Genomic DNA, 20,675 nt, shown 5'->3' with positions numbered 1-20,675 from the left:
ATGTGTCCTAAATTCTAAATTTCCCTTGCCACCCCGGCTTTCAGATGATAGAATTTCTCTGATGAATTCAACGACCGTTCGAGCTTGGAATGCATCTTATCTAAGAGTTTTGATTATGCTTTTCATATATGAGCGCAGAGGACACAAACGAAACAGATAAGAATGTGATAGAGTTACTATACTCAAGTAGTGTTGTAGGGGTCGGGCTCTACCCTCAGTCAAAGGAGGTCGGAATTTGGCCCGCGGTTCAAAGTCATTGGTAAATGAGAGATTTGACATTCAATTTGATACATTGAATCAAAACAAATTATCGGAACTTTTTAATGGTTGCTCTAAAATCATATTTATTATTAGAATACATACTAGTAAACGTATTTCTTTATTTCTTTTATTTTTTAGATTTACCAATATTAGTCAATCAATACACCTTTAAAATTATATAAAATGAATTTACAAAATGGACTAAAAATAATATTTAAAAAAAAAAACAATAAAAAAGCATATATACATGTTATTTAAAAGCAAAAGTAAGAAACTTGTGAATAAAAAAATCTTTGAGTTTTATTAAGTTTATGTTATATATTGATGATGGATTACTATGTAATTAATACTGTTAAATGTAATGATTATGGTACATGTGGCATAAATATCAAACAAGCAAAAAAAGACGAATCTTTGAATTCCATTTCAAATGGGACAATATAGTCAAAAACTATATATATATATACACACACAAAAAAACCCACCTTTTTAAAAATTGAAGTACATTTTGCTCAAAGTCTTAGTCGACATATCCATATTTCAGGTCGAAAATGATTAAAAGAGATTACTGAATTCTAGATTTCTCGCATATTAAAAGATAACAAAGCTGTTCAAAATACTTTCTCTTTCATAAGTGCATAAAATATATACGCTCTCTCATAAAAAAGTAATATACAAAAACGTATGAAAATTGGTTCATACATGAATTATTAATCAAACCCTTTCGATCCGGGGGATAAGGATACCCTAATTTTTTTATATAACAATACAATAATATTTATGATCGATCTAACTATGAAAATTGGTTCATACATGTATTATTAATCAAACCCTTTCGCTCCGGGGGATAAGGATACCCTGATTTTTTTTATATAACAATACAAAAATATTTATGATCGATCTAGTTATAACAAATTTATTTCTAAAACCTTCAGATAATGCAATAAATAATTCAAACATTGTTTTCAAGTGATGCAGATATAATACCTGACAGTCCTTAAATACTTATTGACCTATTTGCACCTGTAACTGGGACACCTGTGCTTACATGTTCCTTACACACGGGTAACACTTCTCTGGGGTTAGTATACAGGCCAGACATTTTTATCGCTATTCGCTATACCCCCACCGAGAAAGAATCTAGAACCACGTACGCATCCAGGAGGTGGAATAGATAAAGAAAAAATGTTCGTTTGACGTTTTTATGTTCTGAAATTAATCCTCAGATCCATTTTACAATGTACATATTTTGAAATGATATGTTTCGCTATAAACTATCATTTGATGAAGAAGAAAATTTTCATTTATTTTTACTTTAAAATTTGAATGTTTTCTTATAATTTTATATAGAGCTCTCATTTTTAAGGAGATTAAAATAGTCTAAATATGGTCCCGAACACCCAACCCTATTAATTCAATATAGTCGTAGTCGTTTAAAACTTGAAAAGGACTTATAATGACTGGATCGTTAGTTTAGTCGCCCACCTTATAGAGTCACTTGTAGAAAAAAAAATTCTAAATTAAATTAATTGGCTTGGTGGTCAACAAAACTTGTAACTCACCATTTAATTGATAGACTCTGAACTTTAAATATGATTTTTTAAACTTTAAGTTGGTACAGAATAATCCCTAATATTTTGAATTAAAAATTGTTATATTCTTCTATTTCTTTACGCACAGTTCTCCATATAAAGAAAATATCAAAGTATAAAAATAGCGATGACCGTGACGCGGCCCCCCTTTTTTTTTTTAAATATTATTATTCCTAAACAAAAAAATCAATCTTTACATTAAGTAAAACATACGTTCGAAAAATAATTTTTATCAAAACAGAAAAACGCAGAAATAAATGACTCGAAACATTTATTATATAATGCTTGTACCTTTAAAGCATTCACCCTTCAAATATCAAACTTATCGCTACTAGTCCCTAAGGAGTCTTGAATTGAGGTCAATATCACTTTTTAGAATGTCGATAGCAATGTACAGCAATAAGTTTAAAATATGTAACAATGATATCGTAAACAAAACTTATCTTTCCTATTGCATTCAAGGTCAAATATCTGTAGTTTTGCGTGTGCATGTTTTTACACATGCTTTGTACGAAAATATGTGTATAACTGAAAGTATTATTTACTATACTATCTATTCTCATTTTAGGATTACACAGCCAGCGTTATTCTTAAAAACTATCTACTCTCTCATAATCGGATAAAAAATAAGTCATTTTACTATGTAAATAAGAAATTTGATTTTTCAAGGCGGAGGGTAATCGGGTGGATCGACCTCGCCCCCTGGGAACACCAAGATCCTCGCATGCTATCTGGAGACCTTGAAATTTTTATTTTTTTTCCTGAATTTTAATGCGCAAATCTATCTCATTCAAAATGAAGGTACACGCGAGCGTGACTCCAAGAGCATTTAAAAGTTAAAAAAAAAATTCAAATTCATCTAACACACCATACATGTTAGAAGCAATGTTACCCCCTAAATCGTGGGAAGTCATGAAAGTTAACTCATAGACCTCAGTTCCGGCACATTATCATACTAATGGGAAGAAAGTTGAACAAACATTTTATCACATGGATGTCATATTGTTATCATATGTGATGAATTCCTGCATCTGTATTCGAAACATATAGCTACATTTCACATGAAATAATTGAATACATTGGAATGGCCACCTTGACCTTGAACTTCATGACCTTGAATTTGACGTCATTTACCTTGCGAGGTTAAAAAAAAACCAGGAAATAGTAGAGAAAGAACAAAAAAACATACTTTACATAGTGACAATTTCCATGAGAAGGAATGCCCTGTATAAAGATATAGTCGAAACTTTCAAATCTTAAAGTTGAAATATTTGGAAATTCAGGCCTTAAAATACAATGCCTTAAATTTTAAAGTAGCTCTGAGGGGGGAATATTGGTTGATTATCCAGCCTCCTGAATAAACTATAGTCATACTGAAAAAATAAAATAATACAATTGTGTAGACATTTATACTCATTTATTCGTGACATTAAGACACCGACACACATTACTAAAATCATTAGCTGCAGATCTGTAGCTCTCTGGTTGAAAAAATTCGGATAGACAAACCAGAGAGCTACAGTTCCAAGCGTTGTAAAAACCTCCGATTTACGCCGCCGTTTTTGTGTCGCTCGCTTCGGGAATTATATCCGACTTTAAAAGCATTCAACCGCCTAAAAAATTGGATTTATTAATTAAACATATAGTTTACCCTAACTCTGCTAACTTTGTTTTCCTTTCAATGGTTCACAACGGCCATCCTTCGCCTTGGAATGTCATCGTTTTAAAAAACTCGCCTTATGAGAACAGCGAGATCTCGGGTGCGTCGATTTACCCAAATGGACCCAAATTCAAGCAGAAAACAATTATAATATAATCCTGATAATTTAGGGAAATTTGGAAAACTAAAAGCCGAAGGTCCAAAACAATAATTAAAATTATTTCAGTATATCTTTAAAAATTGTTTTTGAAAAATAAAGATGAGCATTTTATCTCGATTTGTAAAAGTATATAATGTATGTAATTATATTCAAATAATATAAATACATATATTATATAAAAATAAAACAACTTTTTAAAATAATTTTAATTATTGTTATGGACCTTTGGCTTTTATTTTTCCAAATTTCCCTAAATTATTAGGATTTTATTATAATTGTTTTCCGCTTGAATTTGGGTCCATTTGGGTAAATCGACGCACCCGAGATCTCGCTGTTCTCATAAGGCGAGTTTTTTAAAACGATGACATTCCAAGGCGAAGGATGGCCGTTGTGAACCATTGAAAGGAAAACAAAGTTAGCAGAGTTAGGGTAAACTATATGTTTAATTAATAAATCCAATTTTTTGGGCGGTTGAATGCTTTTAAAGTCGGATATAATTCCCGAAGCGAGCGACACAAAAACGGCGGCGTGAATCGGAGGTTTTTACAACGCTTGGAACTGTAGCTCTCTGGTTTGTCTATCCGAATTTTTTCAACCAGAGAGCTACAGATCTGCAGCTATAAAATCATCAGTAAACATTGTAATAAATAATGCAGGACCAGCAAGTACAAGTACCTTACTGTCACAGTACATAGTACTTATTATATCGATGCAGTCATCTAGGGGTCACTGATCAAATGTAACACTTAGTAATATGTACACATTTACATATGTACATAATATTTAGATCAATGTCAATCAGCTGATTAAAGGAACACAACTATCCTCTCCCTTTACCTTTTCCAGGGACAGGGAGTACTTAGCAATAAACTTCACAGCTTACTGTGATAAAGGAAAATTCATATTTACCGCGTTAATTATGTTTAAAATAGGGGAATTCCTATATTCAGTTCAAGATCCGCTCCTAAATTCTCATTGGCTGTCCCAAAATAAAACCGGTCAAGGTCAGTAAACATGGCGGACAAATTCAACTTGCGTTGTTGACATACACGAAAAATAACCGATATATGGACTATACTTGATATTTTTGGATTAATTTATGCCATAGACATCCACAATATTTGAGTTCAGGTAAGAAATGCAGATGTTATTGTCATTTATATACGATTTGAGACGAAATCGTTGCGGGAGTGAATCACTCCCGCACTTGCACCATTACGGAGATCCTATGGAGTTGTAGCCCTCTCCCAAAAAAAAAAAAAAAAAAAAAATCGGGAGAGGGCTACATTATATTGCAGCTAACGCGAGCGTGACTCCAACAGCATTTAAAAGTTAAAAGAAAAATCAACTTCATTTCAAATACCATACATGTTAGTAGTAATTTTACCCTTAAAACGTGGGGAGTCATGAAGGTTAACTCAAAGACCTTAGTTCCAGCACATTATCATACTAATGGGAAGAAGGTTGAACAAACACTTTATCACATGGTTGTCATGTTATATTGTTATCATATGTGATGAATTCCTGCACCTGTAAACGAGACATATAGCTACATTTCACATGAAATAATTGAATACATTGGAATGGCCAACTTGACCTTGAACTTCATGACCTTGAATTTGACGACATTTCTTTGCGATGTTAAAAAAAACAGGAAATAGTAGAGAAAGGACAAAAAAACCATACTTTACATAGTGACATAATTTCCATGAGAAGGAATGACCTGTATAAAGATATAGTCGAAACTTTCAAATCTTAAAGTTGAAATATTTGGAAATTCAGGGCTTAAAATACATGCCTTAAATTTTAAAGTAGCTCTGATGGGGAAATATTGGTTGATTACCCAGCCTCCTGAATAAACTATAGTCATACTGAAAAATAGAATAATACAATGGTGTAGACATTTTTACTCATTTATTCGTGACATTAAGATACAGACACACATTACTGAAATCATCAGTAAACATTGTAATAAATAAAGCAGGACCAGCAAGTACAAGTACCTTATTGTAACAGTACATAGTACTTATTATATCGATGCAATGTCATCTAAGGGTCACTGATCAAATGTAACACTTAGTAATATGTACACATTTACATATATACATAATATTTAGATCAATGTCAATCAGCTGATTAAAGGAACACAACTATCCTCTCCCTTTACCTTTTCCAGGGACAGGGAGTACGTAGCAATAAACTTCACAGCTTACTGTGACTGAACTGCCATTAAAATCTATACTATTTCTGAATAAATACTTCAACAAGACCTTTCATAATAAATTCATTTAAAAAATATTCATGCATGTCCATTTACAAGTCAATTTTTTTGGCACTTGCAAGCTGTAGTTGAACAAAATGACAATTTTTTTCTCTCAATTTACAGTTGCCTTTATTGAACAATATGAATCACTTGATGAGGGGGTAGGGGTGGGGTGAGGAGAGGGCGAGGGCGAGGGCTTTATTCATGTGAGTGGGATAAGGTCCACGAGGTTCCCCTTTGGCTGTGACATGTGTTCCGGGAAGAATGCGACCAGCTGATCAAAGAGTTCCGTCCTGGCCATGTGATGGGTACTGGTGTCTGCTAGTATGGTCTCTGTAAAGGAGTCGTATTTGAGTACTAAGCCTCTATGTTATAAATGATTAACAATTATTATGTACATGAAAAAAAACCATGCATCCAGGCTTTGAAGTTTTAAGGATTTTTTTTAAAGATTTAATGAACTCAAGATTAATTTTATTTACATCTGAAGTGTCATAAAAATATCAAAATATTAACTTTATTCACAAATCTCACAGAAGGACTAAATTCCATGTTTTAAAATAATTATAAAATAATGTAAAAAATTTACAAGTACATCATTATCATATTCTCAGCTAAAGTTTTTATTACCAATTAAATCTCAGCTTTTTATAGATTTATTTGCCAACAACATGTTGCGGCAATTCATTTCAAAATCTAAGACTAACTTATACATGTATTTACCTTCTGTTCCTTCTGTCTCGTCTCCTGGAGATCGGAACAAAGTTGATGCTAGAGATTCAAACTAAAAGAAAAAAAAGAAAGAAAAAATTATGAATTTCATCATCTAATATCATTTTAATCTTTTTCACCTCTGAGGTTCAAACATAAACACACAAAAAAGAAAAAAACATCTCAAGGTTTTTTTTTGGTCTATTAAAGATTGAATAATTTTGTCAGAGCATATGTATAATTATATAGAATGACAAATTTTTTGATGCAGCTGTTTATAAACTGTAAACGTGTTTAGTTACACATGGAAGAAATTTGTTCACATTAGTTAAAACTTACAGCTTAATAAATGTGTAAAAAATACCAATGAGATTAGCTATTTTTTTATTTATCTATCAAAAGTTACAATCAGAAAACGAACAGGCAAACACAATGTACTGACCTCTTCTCGTTCCTGAATATTTTTGTGGTCAACAATACTGGCCAGGTCGTTCTGTAGATACAACATGGCGGCATGAGGGTCGCGCTCTGCTAACTCCTGAAACTTGTACTTCCTGAGAAGGTACTTGCACTGACGCAGCAGGTGCTCCGTCGACAGGCGACAAAGCTGTGAAAAAATGGCAAAAATATCATTAGGTGAAACAGCTGAAAAAAGATTCATGGGTGCGGCGATCCCACTTCTGATTAATCAATACAAGTTTATCTCCAGATATAAAAAATTCATAACAATTCTCATATTTCTATTAAGTCATTAATACTAGTTATCTTCAGTAGAAAACAAAAACAACAACAAATTATTTTAAACTTTTAATTTAAATGTTCACTGTTAGATAGCTTTGTAGGATTAAGTTTAATCTATAAGAATTCCAAAATCAGAGGCTATAAAAAATTTAAATTTTCCTTGACAAGATACAATATGTATATTAACACACCTTGAGAACCCAGAAATCGTCCAATCGGATCTTTGGTAAACTCTCTTTACCCGGGTTGCCACCAAACAAATAATGAACCTGAAACGTTCATAGCTCATGAATTTCAAGTTATCATTTTTTCATTTTTGATGTCTAGCAAGTTACAATCAAGATGCAGAGTAACATAACTCAAGTCTGTTATTGTGTACATAAGCATTGCATTGCTATAACTTTTAATCATGACAAATGCTTTCTTTTGTTAATAACATCAATAATTAAGCACACATTGAATCCCTTTATTATGTTTGCCACAAGTCATTTTGGCAGAGAAATGATATTGTAATTTCTTTACACTACTGGTATTTGTAAACAAATATAAGACTTGAGCTTTGTTTACAAATATATAACAATCATGAATTCTCGCTTGTAACTTGATTCTAAATCTTGATCTCAAATTGTGTCCAAGTCTCTTTTTAAAAAGAAATGATCCTTCATGAATATTCATACATGTGTGCTTAAGTAATATTAACTGCTCATACATAAACATTGACTTTTCATGAATAAACATTAACCTTTCTAATGTGATCGTACACCAGCTGATGGGCAAACCTAGGCACCGGTTCCAGGTTCTGCATCTTTGTCCAGTACTGCTGCCCTGTGTTCTCATTTCTATACACACATGACCTGAATAGATACCAAACTAATTAACATATCATTATCAAAACTCTAGCTATCAATAAATGAATATCAAAGAAAGGTGTCTTACAAGATTTTTGCCATGAAAGTACGAATACACTACTAAGAATAGGAGTCCAATAGTTTTGCAACACTCTTCCATGAATATTAAAGAAATCATATAACTGGTTTAAAAACCTTCTTTTGATACCTTTTCATTATAAAATAAATTTAGGCACATTGGATAAAAGATGCCAAATATAAATCAAGGTAATAAAAAAAACAAAATTACCAATTATTAGAGTAGGGTGTTCTGTACAGCCATGTACATTGATACTGCCCATGTATCAAGCATTTTTAAAGAACCAAATACTTTAACACAAAACTAACTCAATATGAATACAGGTAGCGTATATGATCCAATGAGGAAGTCCCTAACAACTATTTCTATAGGTACGCTACTCACCATCGGTTCTTCTTAATGCTGTATACCCAGAAAGAATTCTTGACGTTTTCTCTCTTCTCCTTTTCTTTATTAAGTCCCTTTTTTCAGTAAAAAATCATTTAAACATTCATGTTTAATGTTATTTTATAATTATACTGGTATTTACATTTACAAATATGTTTTCTAATATGAACCAACAGAATAGCAAAAATGTTCAATTCTGTGTGAACTTTTTAATGACGTCACATTGATAAACGCAGATGCTCATCTTTGATAGTTGCATTATTGTTGCCATAAAAATACAGTGATGTTAATAATTCTGAATGAATGACCTTTCTTAAACGTAGTCATAAGTAAAGGACACAAATGTTAAAAAGTTCACCGGGATATGAATTTGGTTGGTACGTGATAAAATCTTGATTGTTTTTTCTTTTTCATGCAATTAAAGTTACAAATAATTCAAAAATTTATAAGAATTAATTTCAAAATGGCTGTTACTTGCAAAAACACAATAGAATGTATTGTTGAAGAATTTGAGAATTTTCAAGTTTCTTGTATATACTCACCGATAACACATGAATCTCGTCTTTATTAGGGTCTATAGTTGCTCTTTGAGTAAAACCAGCAGAAGGAACTAAAAATAGAACAACAAAACATGGCCGATTCTAATTTTCTTGGATAGTGTGGTGTGCCATGGATCAATTTGTCATAGCATCATGTACCAAGAATCAAGATTGAAATCATATTGACTCCATCAAAGTCAATGTGAACAATGGAAATAAAATCCCAAACTGAAATTAAGATAGAGGAGCAGAGAAAACGGACCATTCTCCAATGAACATGGAAGCCATGCAAATTCTAATCAAAGAATAGGATGAAAGAAATTCATGTCATTGATTAATTTTCCAGGAAACCAAAGTAACTATTGTAAAGTGTAAAATTAAACTACCAAGGTTTTTTTTATTTGAATTATAATTAAAACACATTTAAATTTCTTAAATAAATGTAATTAAAAAACTAAAGGAGAAAATTCATGCCAAAGAGTAAAAGTTGTCATTTTCGACACCAAATGCATTCAACACACATGAGCTAGCTTTCTTCTACTATCTTCATACCATAGTAAAGAGATAATACAATGTAGAAGCAAAGTTGTTTGACACATTCAAGTTATGAGGTCTGGACGCTTCTTGCCCTTTTTAAAATTTATTACTAAGGAGGCTGGATGGTTAACAAATGAACTATCATATCTTCTTAAAATTTTAAGATGTGAATTGTTTAGCTATAATATATAAGTTAATACAGTAAAACTTCATATCATTTACCTTTCAAATTTGATATTTTCCAATATTTTTTAAGTGGAGCTCTTTTTTAAAGGAGATAAATAAAGTTTAAAAACAGCCACAACCATTGAGCCCTCTTAATTTCATTGAGAACAAAGTCTCTGCATAAAGAAATATTGAAATTTAAAAACTGAAATGTTCAGAATTTTTCTTTTTTTTTTTATACTAAATACATGTATTTAAATAGGTCATGGTTAAAAAAAAAATCAAATATGAAATTTAACGAGATCTGATGGGTAATTTGTAGACCACCCAGCATCTATAAATCTGTTCTACCTTACCCTATCATCTGTACAACACAAATACTCTACCTCCTGAATCCTTTTTGGTTCCATCTGTAATAATGTCTATCTGTCCTGTGTCTACATTATAGGTGAAAAAATCATTTAGATACTCTTTTGACCTCTGACCCGCAAACACATACAACAACCGTCTTTTCTGCAAGTAAAATTCACTGAAAATTTTAAAGATGCTGCCAAAAGTAAAAAGTTTGTTTCTTTTGCTACATGTATATAAAGTGTTCATTTTACGATAACTTCTTTGATTCATATTTGAGAAAAACGGCTTGAATAAAGGTGATATGGGACCCCTCAATTTTGTGGTTACAGAAATGTCTAAAACTAATGATTTTCTTGAAATTTTGAAATAAATCATGTAAATAAAAACTTTCAATATTGAGAAACAAACTCACTGAGTGGAAGAGCATAGAGTGGCCTATCCTTGATTTTAAGGTAGGGCTGTCCTCCATGATACAGGACCAGGTGTTGGTGGGAATGTGGTAAGCATACAGTCCACTGAACGAAGGTTCTCCACTTCTGTCTGATCCTACACTGTTGGAGATAATTAAAAAGCTAACTGTATTTAAATTCCTGAATTCTACTGAGGCATGTTCAGAAATACTGTACTTAAAATTCCTGCATTCTATTGAACCTCTGAGGCATGTTCAGCAGAGAAGGTGCTCGCAAGCGCTCGCCAAAATGTGTTGCAGGTACAGAAAATTTTGGCGAGCACTTGCGAACTCCTGCTCTAGCGATCATGCCTCAGGTACAATACCTTTATCATATCCTTCACTGTCACAAATATTTCAAAATCAGCACTAATAAACATCTCCATATGATCTCCACTTAAAAAAAACTTTTTTGTATTTTTTTTAAAGATTTTCTCATGAAGAAGTTTGAGATTGCTTCTTTTTTCTTTGATTTCACATTCAGTATTGACATTAATTAATTTTCACTTGAAACAAAAATTGGGATCATGTTAGAAAACTCTGATATGTTGTTCTCAACTAAATCTGTACTATTATTTTTTTTACATCTATATTTATCTTCTTGAAATGTATATGTGTGCAAAATATACAAAGCGTGTACAGCAGTACTGAAAACCTGTACTTGCCAGGCATATTCAGAAAGTTTACACTCTAAGAAAGAAAAAGTTTTGATTTCCAAAATCAAAAAGAGACCAAAATTTATTTATAAGCACACATACATAAATGTACACTGTGTGGACTCCCCCCCCCCCCCCCCCCCCCCCCCCCCCCCCCCCCTAAGATTATATTAAATACCTGCTTAGTACCCGGCCACCAAAAAGGTAAAGTGTCTGTTTCTGGATGTCGATGACCATCTGGTGGTCGTAGATGAGTCGCGGTCCACCCATAGTATGCGTGTCCTCAGTAATCAGTGTCCACCGGCCTGACGTGATGTCATACATGTAAAAGTCACTCTGTTAAAGAATAGCGACTTAAGAGGGCTCGGTGTTCATGGACATTTTTATACTGTATAAATCTCCTTTAAATTAGAAGAATTAAGGGCTCTGTATAATTTTAAAGGAAAATATTCATATTTCAAAGTTAGATTATATGGAATGTTTTTTAGTTTACTAAATAATAGTGAAGAGCTAAACAAATCATTATTTTTTTTAAAACTTCAAGGTAGATCTGATGGTTAATTCTTTGTCTTCTTGATGATGTACATGTTAAACTCCCTCTGTAAGATATTGGTGTATGAAGAACATATTTTTTAAGTCACTTTGTAAAAGAAAAGTGAGGCAATGTCATATACCGGTATAAAGATGTCACATTGAAGTTACCAGTACTCTGAAAAGGAAGTCTAAAGTGAGGTTATGTGGTACTGTGGTTTCATTAATATTCAAGGGTATCAATTTTTGGGTATAAAGTGAATATCACAGTTTCAAGGATATGTAAGTTCGTGGCTAATGACCCTACAAAAAGTAAATAGAAATTGCACTTCAATGAACATTTAATTTTGTTGATTAACTGAACAACATAATCCACGAAAATTGGTATTCAATGAATATTGATGAAACCACAGTACTTAAAAGAAACATTCTTAGTGATGTTGTTCTGTGATATTTTGTCCTTCATCAAAATATCAAAATAATGTCACTTACCCCCCCCCCCCCCCCACCCCCACCCCCCCCCCCCCCACCCCATGGAAAACAATTCTGGATCTGCTATGTGGCAACAAAGTAACAATAAAACAACAGTGCACAAAACAGAAAAACAGCTAGTATAAGCATATCATACAGAAATAATTAATATGTGCATGTATGGATATGTACTTTTGCTATGAAGGTACTCCAATGTTTTATATACCTTGAGATTTTCAGCAGTTCTCATAGAAGCATCTAGATATCTACCCAAGATGAAAATTTGTTTCCTTTCATAATCTAAACACATTTTGTGGCAGGATCTTGCATTCGGACCACCCTGAAAAAAGAAATTTTTGTAGACACCCAATTGCATCATGAGACTATCATAGAGATCGAAAAACCACTGTTACTTCTTGACAATTTGATTATTTTTAAGGGCTACTGTCAAGTTTAATGAATCAAAATAATACATAAACTTCCATCTCACAACTAAAAAAATTCCTTTAAGATTTTATAATATTTTGGTAATCATACTTTGATGGCATAAAGTCCCTTCATTCTTACCTCTTTGTGTGTATCACTGCTTAAACACGTCCATTCTTTGGACGGGACAGAAAAGACCCAGAAATCGGACAGGTCTCGATTCCCGTCCCACCCCCCAAACAGGTATAGACTCTCTGAAACAAGACACAGAAAATTACTGTTACTGTACAGTCATGTATATTAGAACCATTTTCATAAGAGCTTCGACTATGGGCAGTCTGTATCAAACTCTGATTTGATGAATGCAGAGTCTACTCATGGTTAAATGTGCAGTCATTAGCTACAGATATGAATACATAGAACATAATGACACTTGTCCGACTTCATCCAGGGCTGTATATTTCAGTAGAAACAGCGCCAATTTCATGCAATTCATATTGCAGAGCTTCAGATTTTAATGGTCTATGAATATTTATGAGCTTCTCTAAGCGAATCAGAAAGAACGTACTTAAATTTTGACAGCTTGTTTTGATGAGTAAACTAGACTGTTCCATTTCACCAAAAGTCCAAGCTTTTGATAAAATGGATCTAACACATTATTATGTACATGTAATACTATTAGGTGAAGTACATGTAAAATACCTGTTTTGGAACCTATTTGCATATTTGTGATTTTTGTTGATTTTAAGTCTCAAATAAATTCCCAAACATTTTCCTCATGCAAACATTTCTTCAAGTTGACAATCATTAATATTCTTCACATACAATTTGTTTGTATGAGAAAAAATAATGAATCTTAACAATGGATTTGAATTTGGCGTGAGAGAGCTAATCATTACCAGTCTGTAGATCCAGACACATCTGGTGCCCCCCTCTCATCCCTGGCTGGTAGGTGCTGGGATTATCTCCTTTGAATTAAATAAAATTTGTGTATTTTTAAAATCATTAAAGAAAAAAAATGTATGTATATTGCTAAACCAAAAACTGTCATAAATGCCATTTAAAACCAACTGATTATAATAGCTAGTGAGGCTGCAGGATGCTTAACAAATTACCCATCTGATCTACCTTTGAATTTTAAATATGACACTTTTCATTGTAAAGGTAAAATAATATACAGTCAAACTTCGTTATCTTGAACCTGATGGGACTGTTTAAAAACTTCGAGATATCCGCGTGTTTGAGATATCAAAAATAAAATGCTTAAAAAATAAGTTGTTGGGACTTACAAATCACATCAACATATCCATTGTATTTGAGATATCAGTGTTCGAGATATTGAAGTTCAACTGTAAATATTTATGTTTAAATTTTGTATTTTTTTTATGCAGAACTCTTCATCTCAATGAGATCAATATAGTCTAAGAATGGCTTTGAACATCCAGCTCCCTTAAAGCCAAAACAGTATCAAGTATGCATGTTTACATTGCATATTTTGAAACAATAAATTTTTAATATGCATAATCAGCAAATGTTACCACTGGGCTCAAGAATGGACACAAACATTCAGCTCTCTTATAGTCTTTACAAAATCTATGTTTTTGACACTGAATATTTTGAAACTGGAAATTTTTGAAATCATTATGTATGATCTACAAACTTTACCATTAGGCAGTGGTTCTATCGGGGTCCATTTGGGTGTATAGTCTTGGTCGCAGATATACTGGTCAAACAGTCCCTCTGGAAGGAATATTCAATTGTACTTGTATTGAACATTGTACAGTACATATATAAGGAACAAAATAAATGTACAGAGTAAAACATTGGGAAAACATCACAGCTATGTTAAGAACAATTTGATGAATAGCTGAGAAAGTAGAGAATGCCACATAAAAAAAAAATCGTTAAGCTTGGATTTGACTAAGGGGCAGTTTTGTTTGAGATATTTGAGGGTATATTAAACATACCCTCTGCAGCTTGCCATAATAAATCTTCACTTTTCTCAAAATCTCCGTGTTTTACCTTGAAAACAACAATTTGTGGACAAAATATATCTACAAATATCTACAATCTTCTTCCGTTAACAAAAAAAGATCCATTAAAATTATATATTTTTTTAATATCTCAATTAGATTTAAATGTTGAATCCAAAATTACCTTCATATTATCTGATCAAAAATCACAAAACTAAAATCTTTTAATTAAGTATAAAACTAAAAACCACAAAGAGTAGTACTTTTATAACTCTCTCTCCCCCCCCCCCCCCCACCCCCATTATGCACTATATGTATCAGTTGAATTATTTGATTTCATCTACTAATATTTTAATTTTCCACATGATCAGCCAATAGACCTCACCAGCATGGAGTGTAGCTCGGTGAGAATGGGGTGTTCCAGGGACACCTTGGTCCTCTTCTGGAGCGCCTCATACGCCTCGGTAAACTGCCTCTGTCGGAAGTGCTTCAGACACAGCCGAATGGCCTCCTTCTCCCGGAACTGCAATAGGAAAATTAATTAAAATCCCTATAATTAAACATGATAAAAAGTTTAATCCTAAAAAAAAAGTAACAGAAATCTTAGAATGCACTGGCATTTGACAGGTAAGATAAAAAAGGTACATAAGTAACAAATACAATGTATATTATAGTACAGATATCAGAATGTAGCTGTTAAGAACCTTGAATGTTCATCACACTTGAAGTTTCAAACCTGCCATGCTTCAAAAAATATATAAAAATGAACACAATTGATATGGGGCTATTGCAGCAATTTTGCATTTCAAAATTTGTAAAGTTGAACAGACATATTACATGATTGTATGATTGCTTTACATTTACAGTTTAATTTAACAGTTTACTAAGGCAGATGTAACGTAACTTACTGTAACCAGCCACTGTAAACATGGTTGTACAACATCCCAGTTACTCTCTCCTCGTAACTTTACATACCAGATACTGAAGTTAAAACAGGAGGGGCCCCAAGCTTGGAGAGGGACTGTAATCATAGAAATGCAATACAAATGTAATAAAAATGTAAAACAATTTTTTTTTAATTTTTCATTTTTTTAAAAAATTTATGAATACATGTACATGTATTACTTCATTGCTGCCCCATCTCAAAGATTAATTACAATCAAACCCTGATACCTCAAACACGATGGGACAGTAATTACAAGTATGAGAACTCAAGATATCAAAGTTACAATACATAAACATTTGTTGAGACTTTAAACTCACTTTGACAAATCCCTGATATTCAAGATATTTCATTTTGACTTTATTTTTTATTTTCACAATCTGTGATTGCACATACCTATCTTGATATATCTGCAGGGGAATAAATTATCATGAATTTCTTTTTTAAGTGTAAAAGATTCTGCTATATGGTCGTTTTTCAAACCCCTGAAAAAACCAAAAGGATTTGTAAATGAAATATATAGCTATGAAACATCAAACATTCTGAGAGTATTGCATAAGCAAAATTCACAGGTGGATTCAAACTCACGATCTGCAGTTCACAAGCATGACACTTTAACCACTGATTTATGATGAAATTCAACCACATCAATTGAATATTTAAAGTGAACTGACCCTTCAAATAACTCAATCATGTGTTCATCATTCAGACCTCCCAGGACTTTGAACTTCTTTAGGTTACACACGTGAGCCTTCTCATATTTCCCAAATGTGATGTTCTCCACAATGGCTGGTCGATCAAGCTTCAGGGTCAAGAACTACACAGAAACAAGATCACGTATGTTTAATTAAAACAAGAGTCACAGGAGCAATGCATACTATATATATATATAATTGTTCTCTGGTAACAACATTACATTGTTTTATTATTTACAGTAAATTCCCTATTTTGCACAAATACTTAATTCCACGATTCTACTGTTTTGTTTCAAATCGCAGAAATGTAAAATTGCAAGCACTAAATTTGACTTTTGTGTTTCGTATATGAGTTGACTTTTTGTGTACGAGATGACCTCTTTTTACACCTTGACTGGACACCAATGTCGGTAACGTACCTGGGGAGGTTGGTTGGAGTCTGAGGACCAGCGTGAAGATTGATCCTTGGGATTGTCACTGTAAATGTTCCTGGAATATAGAAATGTTCAAATCCAAACATTTTGATTGCTAATTGATCAGAGTCAAAAGATTGTCATTCACAAACATAGCAAGAATGTAATAATATTAATATGTTTTACAGTGTGACTGCTTGGAGGGCAAATTTTATCCATTAGCATAACCATTTTCTCACTATCAAATTCACTGCTCAATCCACACAGTGAAGTCTACCTTACAAAAGCAGACTTGATTCAACAATAAATTGTCAAAGTACATGTAACAATGCTCTGCACAATTTGACCACCTTGAAAAGAGAGGCTTATAATGGCAATACAAATATTTAAGAAAAATAAAAGTTGAATCAAGGGCACTAAGAGCTGAAAAAATTTCTTCCAGTTCAAATCGTTCATGGGCATTGCCATAGAACACGCTTGCCATATTGTCCACTATTTTGTTTAACAAAGTTAACTCATTCATTGAATGGCTGGTGCTTTTCGATATTTATTGCAGGGCTCAAAGACTACTAAATCTCCAGAATTTATTGTTTTGAGTGGATACGTAAAAAGGAATATCTTGTATGAAGCTCTTTCACATTGGCAAAACAAAATAAGTTTCCCCTTTGTGATGTTAAAGTGTCTTGTTAAAGTGTTACAAACATTACTAAACATATTTGTCTCATGCAGTTTTGCATATAAAACTTCCATTGGATAAAGTATTTTCTTCGTATATATTAAAATAGGACTGAAACATGCCCTGTTGTTTAAATAGTCTGCCATTGTGTTTAATATTTTGAAAGATTTTTGACTCCGATGTAAATTTTTTGAAAATGAATCGGGCGGATATTTTTGGTCGCCAAATGGCGACTGGCTTTTAATTTAAGTCGCAAAACCTGTATTTATGTCTCATATGCGACCTATTTAGTCGCAACTTTGAGTCCTGTATTGTCCATTAACTCTTACTATTAATATTTTTCCAAGATTTCAACTGAAAGTAATCTAAATGACAATAATTAGATTATGAAAACCAGATAAGTTTCAACAGTGCCTTAATCAGGAGATAAGACTAGTTTTATGTATGTGTCTCTTATCAAAATTATAAGATGGAAAAGAGGAACCACTTATAAATACTGAATAAAGAAATAATACCGAGCGCAGCGAGAGGCGGGCGAAGCCCGCCTCACGAAGCGAGGATTAATGGTAACACGTATATATATATAAGAAAATCAGTGAAAAGTGAAAGTTGAATCAGGGGTACTAAGGCCAAAAAAAATTTCTTCCAGCCCGGGGCCCCGCCATCTTGGCAGCCATTTTGTTTTTAAAAAGTTAGTTCGATCATTGATTGATCGGTACTTATCGATGTTTGTTGCCCCTAAACTCGATTAAATAAGTTCCAGTGTTTCAATAGAAGTCATTCGAATTAAAAGAAATTAAAAGGGAAACCAGATAATTTTCAATAGTGCTTTAATCAAGAAACACGACTTGTTCTATGTATGTCTTATCAAATTATCAGATGGAAAATAAAATATTAAGGTCAATTAACTGATCTTTTAGATACCGAATAAAGTATTTAATTTTCTTACAGCGGCATTCATATGAATTAAATTGATGAACAATGAAAGAAGAAATAAAAAAAAATTCGGAATAACGTAACTCTCTTCGGCTATTTCCGAAGACAAAACTTGAACGTTTTACGTCTAAAATATGACGTCATAATGTAGACTGAGCACGCGACGTTTAGTTAAACTTCGGCTAATGATTTGAATAGGCAAACAGGCGGATCCTACTGTGTGCGTTTCACATAAATTTTATTCTACAAAAATCAAACTGCACTGTGTTAAATCTGCGCTCGGTCTAACGGTCACACCGTTTACATATTACTGAGCGCAGCGAGGATTAATGGTAACACATATATATAAAAAAATCATTGAAACATGAAAGTTGAATCAGGAGTACTAAGGGCAAAAATATTTTCTTCCAGCCATGGGCGCCACCATATTGGGAGCCATTTTGTTTTTAAAAAGTTAATTCGATCATTGTTTGACCGGTACTTATCGATGTTTGTTGCCCCTAAACTCGATTAAAATGTTCCAGTATTTAAATAGAAGGTAATTTTAATCAAAAAGAAATAAAAGAGGACACGAGCAGTTTCAATAGTGCTTCAGTCAAGAAACACGACTAGTTCTATGTATGTCCTACCAAATTATCAGATGGAAAATAAAAACATTAATATCAAGGAACTGGTCTTTTAGATACTGAATAAAGTATTCAATATTATTACCACGGCATTTATATGAATTAAATTGATAATCAATGAAAGAAGAAATAAAAAAAAAGTTCGGAATAACTTAACTCTCTTCGGCTATTTCCGAAGACAAAACGTGTATTACGTTTGAAACATGACGTCATAATGTAGACTGAGCATGCGACGTTTCGTTAAACTTTGGCTAATGCTTTGAGTAGGAAACCAGCCGGATCCTACTGTGTGCATTTCAAATAAATTTTATGCTACAAAAATCAAACTGTACTGTGTTAAATCTGCGCTCGGTCCAACGGTCACACCCTAAACTCGATTTAATAAGTTCCAGTGTTTCAATAGAAGGTAATTTGAATTAAAAGAAATTAAAAAGGAAACCAGATAAGTTTCAATAGTGCTTCAATCAAGAAACACGACTTGTTCTATGTATGTCTTATCAAATTATCAGATGGAAAATAAAAACATTAACGTCAAGGAACTGATCTTTAAGATTCTGAATAAAGTATTCAATTTTATTACATTGGCATTCATATAAATTAAATTGATGAAAAATGAAAGAAGAAATAAAAAAAAATTCGGAATCACGTAAGTCTCTTCGGCTATTTCCGAAGACGTTTTACATCTGAAATATGACGTCATAATGTAGACTGGGCACGCGACGTTTAGTTTAACTTTGACGAATGATTTGAGTAGGCAACTATGCTGGCGGATCCTACTGTGTGCGTTTTAAATAGATTTTATTATACAAAAATCAAACTGCAATGTGTTAAATCTGCGCTCGGTCCAACGGTCACACCGTTTACATATTAGAAAAAAATTGTCAACTTATGAAATGGATTAACCATGTTAACATTAATAGAAAAAATGAAAAATTCATGGAAACGTTTATCTTCTGCTATTCTGAAAAACTTTTACGTTTTATGTATGAAACATGACCTCATCACGTAGACTGAGCCCGCGACATTTAGTTTACTTTTGGCTTATGGTTTGAGAATGCAGGTGGATCCCACTGTTTGCGTTTCAAACCATAAAAATCTGCTCTCAGCCCAATGGTCACAATGTTTACAAATTGCAGGACTGGTCTGATTTTTCCTTACGTCTTCAAGAGTTTTATGACTATATCCTATCCTGTTAAATAACTCTTTATATCGACAAGAAAATCCTTAATACATCCATCTTCAAATGATACAGATACACATACATCTGCATCATGTTCGTCCTAATTCAATTTCAACAATACAAAATCAATTTAGCCGCTATGAGGAGAATTCGTTGATGAGAATAAAAAACACTTACTCTGGGACATAGTTGTATGAAAAACTTGAGTATCTGCAGATGGAATACGACAAAATATCCTTTTCTTCGCAGTTTTCTGCCATCCCTGGTGCTCAGTTTGTTTTTATTTTAAAAATATTTGACTCCCGAGCCCGATCGAGAGAAAGTTCACGAAGATTATTAGCATGGTGAAGCTTACGTGGTTTTTATTTATGGCCAAGACCTTTCCCGTCAAGAAAAACTGATTT

The 20,675-nt window shown here is 32.8% G+C and overlaps 1 protein-coding gene across 1 annotated transcript; it reads right to left on the bottom strand.

The window, feature by feature from the left end:
- Positions 1-5,570: 5,570 nt before the first annotated feature.
- On the bottom strand, positions 5,571-20,614 carry LOC128159704 (muskelin-like). The gene is made up of 21 exons (XM_052822885.1): positions 20,449-20,614; positions 16,860-16,929; positions 16,420-16,562; positions 16,142-16,230; positions 15,711-15,823; positions 15,188-15,325; positions 14,797-14,851; positions 14,495-14,569; positions 13,729-13,797; positions 12,971-13,083; positions 12,630-12,743; positions 11,580-11,737; positions 10,710-10,848; positions 10,330-10,456; positions 9,245-9,312; positions 8,700-8,776; positions 8,131-8,242; positions 7,580-7,657; positions 7,090-7,254; positions 6,660-6,720; positions 5,571-6,269 (listed from the first exon to the last, which is right to left on the bottom strand). Exons 1-21 carry the CDS (start codon positions 20,529-20,531, stop codon positions 6,139-6,141), a joined length of 2,178 nt encoding a protein of 725 aa, XP_052678845.1. The 5' UTR covers positions 20,532-20,614; the 3' UTR covers positions 5,571-6,138.
- Positions 20,615-20,675: the final 61 nt, after the last annotated feature.

Source organism: Crassostrea angulata, chromosome 8 (genome assembly GCF_025612915.1).
Source record: "Crassostrea angulata isolate pt1a10 chromosome 8, ASM2561291v2, whole genome shotgun sequence".
NCBI classification, from domain to species: domain Eukaryota; kingdom Metazoa; phylum Mollusca; class Bivalvia; order Ostreida; family Ostreidae; genus Magallana; species Magallana angulata.
This window is presented reverse-complemented; position numbering and strand designations above follow the sequence as displayed.

Coding starts and splice junctions, on each gene's coding strand:
- LOC128159704 (XM_052822885.1), bottom strand. CDS start 20,531: ATGGCAGAAAACTGCGAAGAAAAGGATATTTTGTCGTATTCCATCTGC. Junction 14,852..15,187: donor CCGAGCTACACTCCATGCTG/GTGAGGTCTATT, acceptor GTTGTTTTCAAG/GTAAAACACGGAGATTTTGA. Junction 6,270..6,659: donor CGAGACAGAAGGAACAGAAG/GTAAATACATGT, acceptor ACTCCTTTACAG/AGACCATACTAGCAGACACC.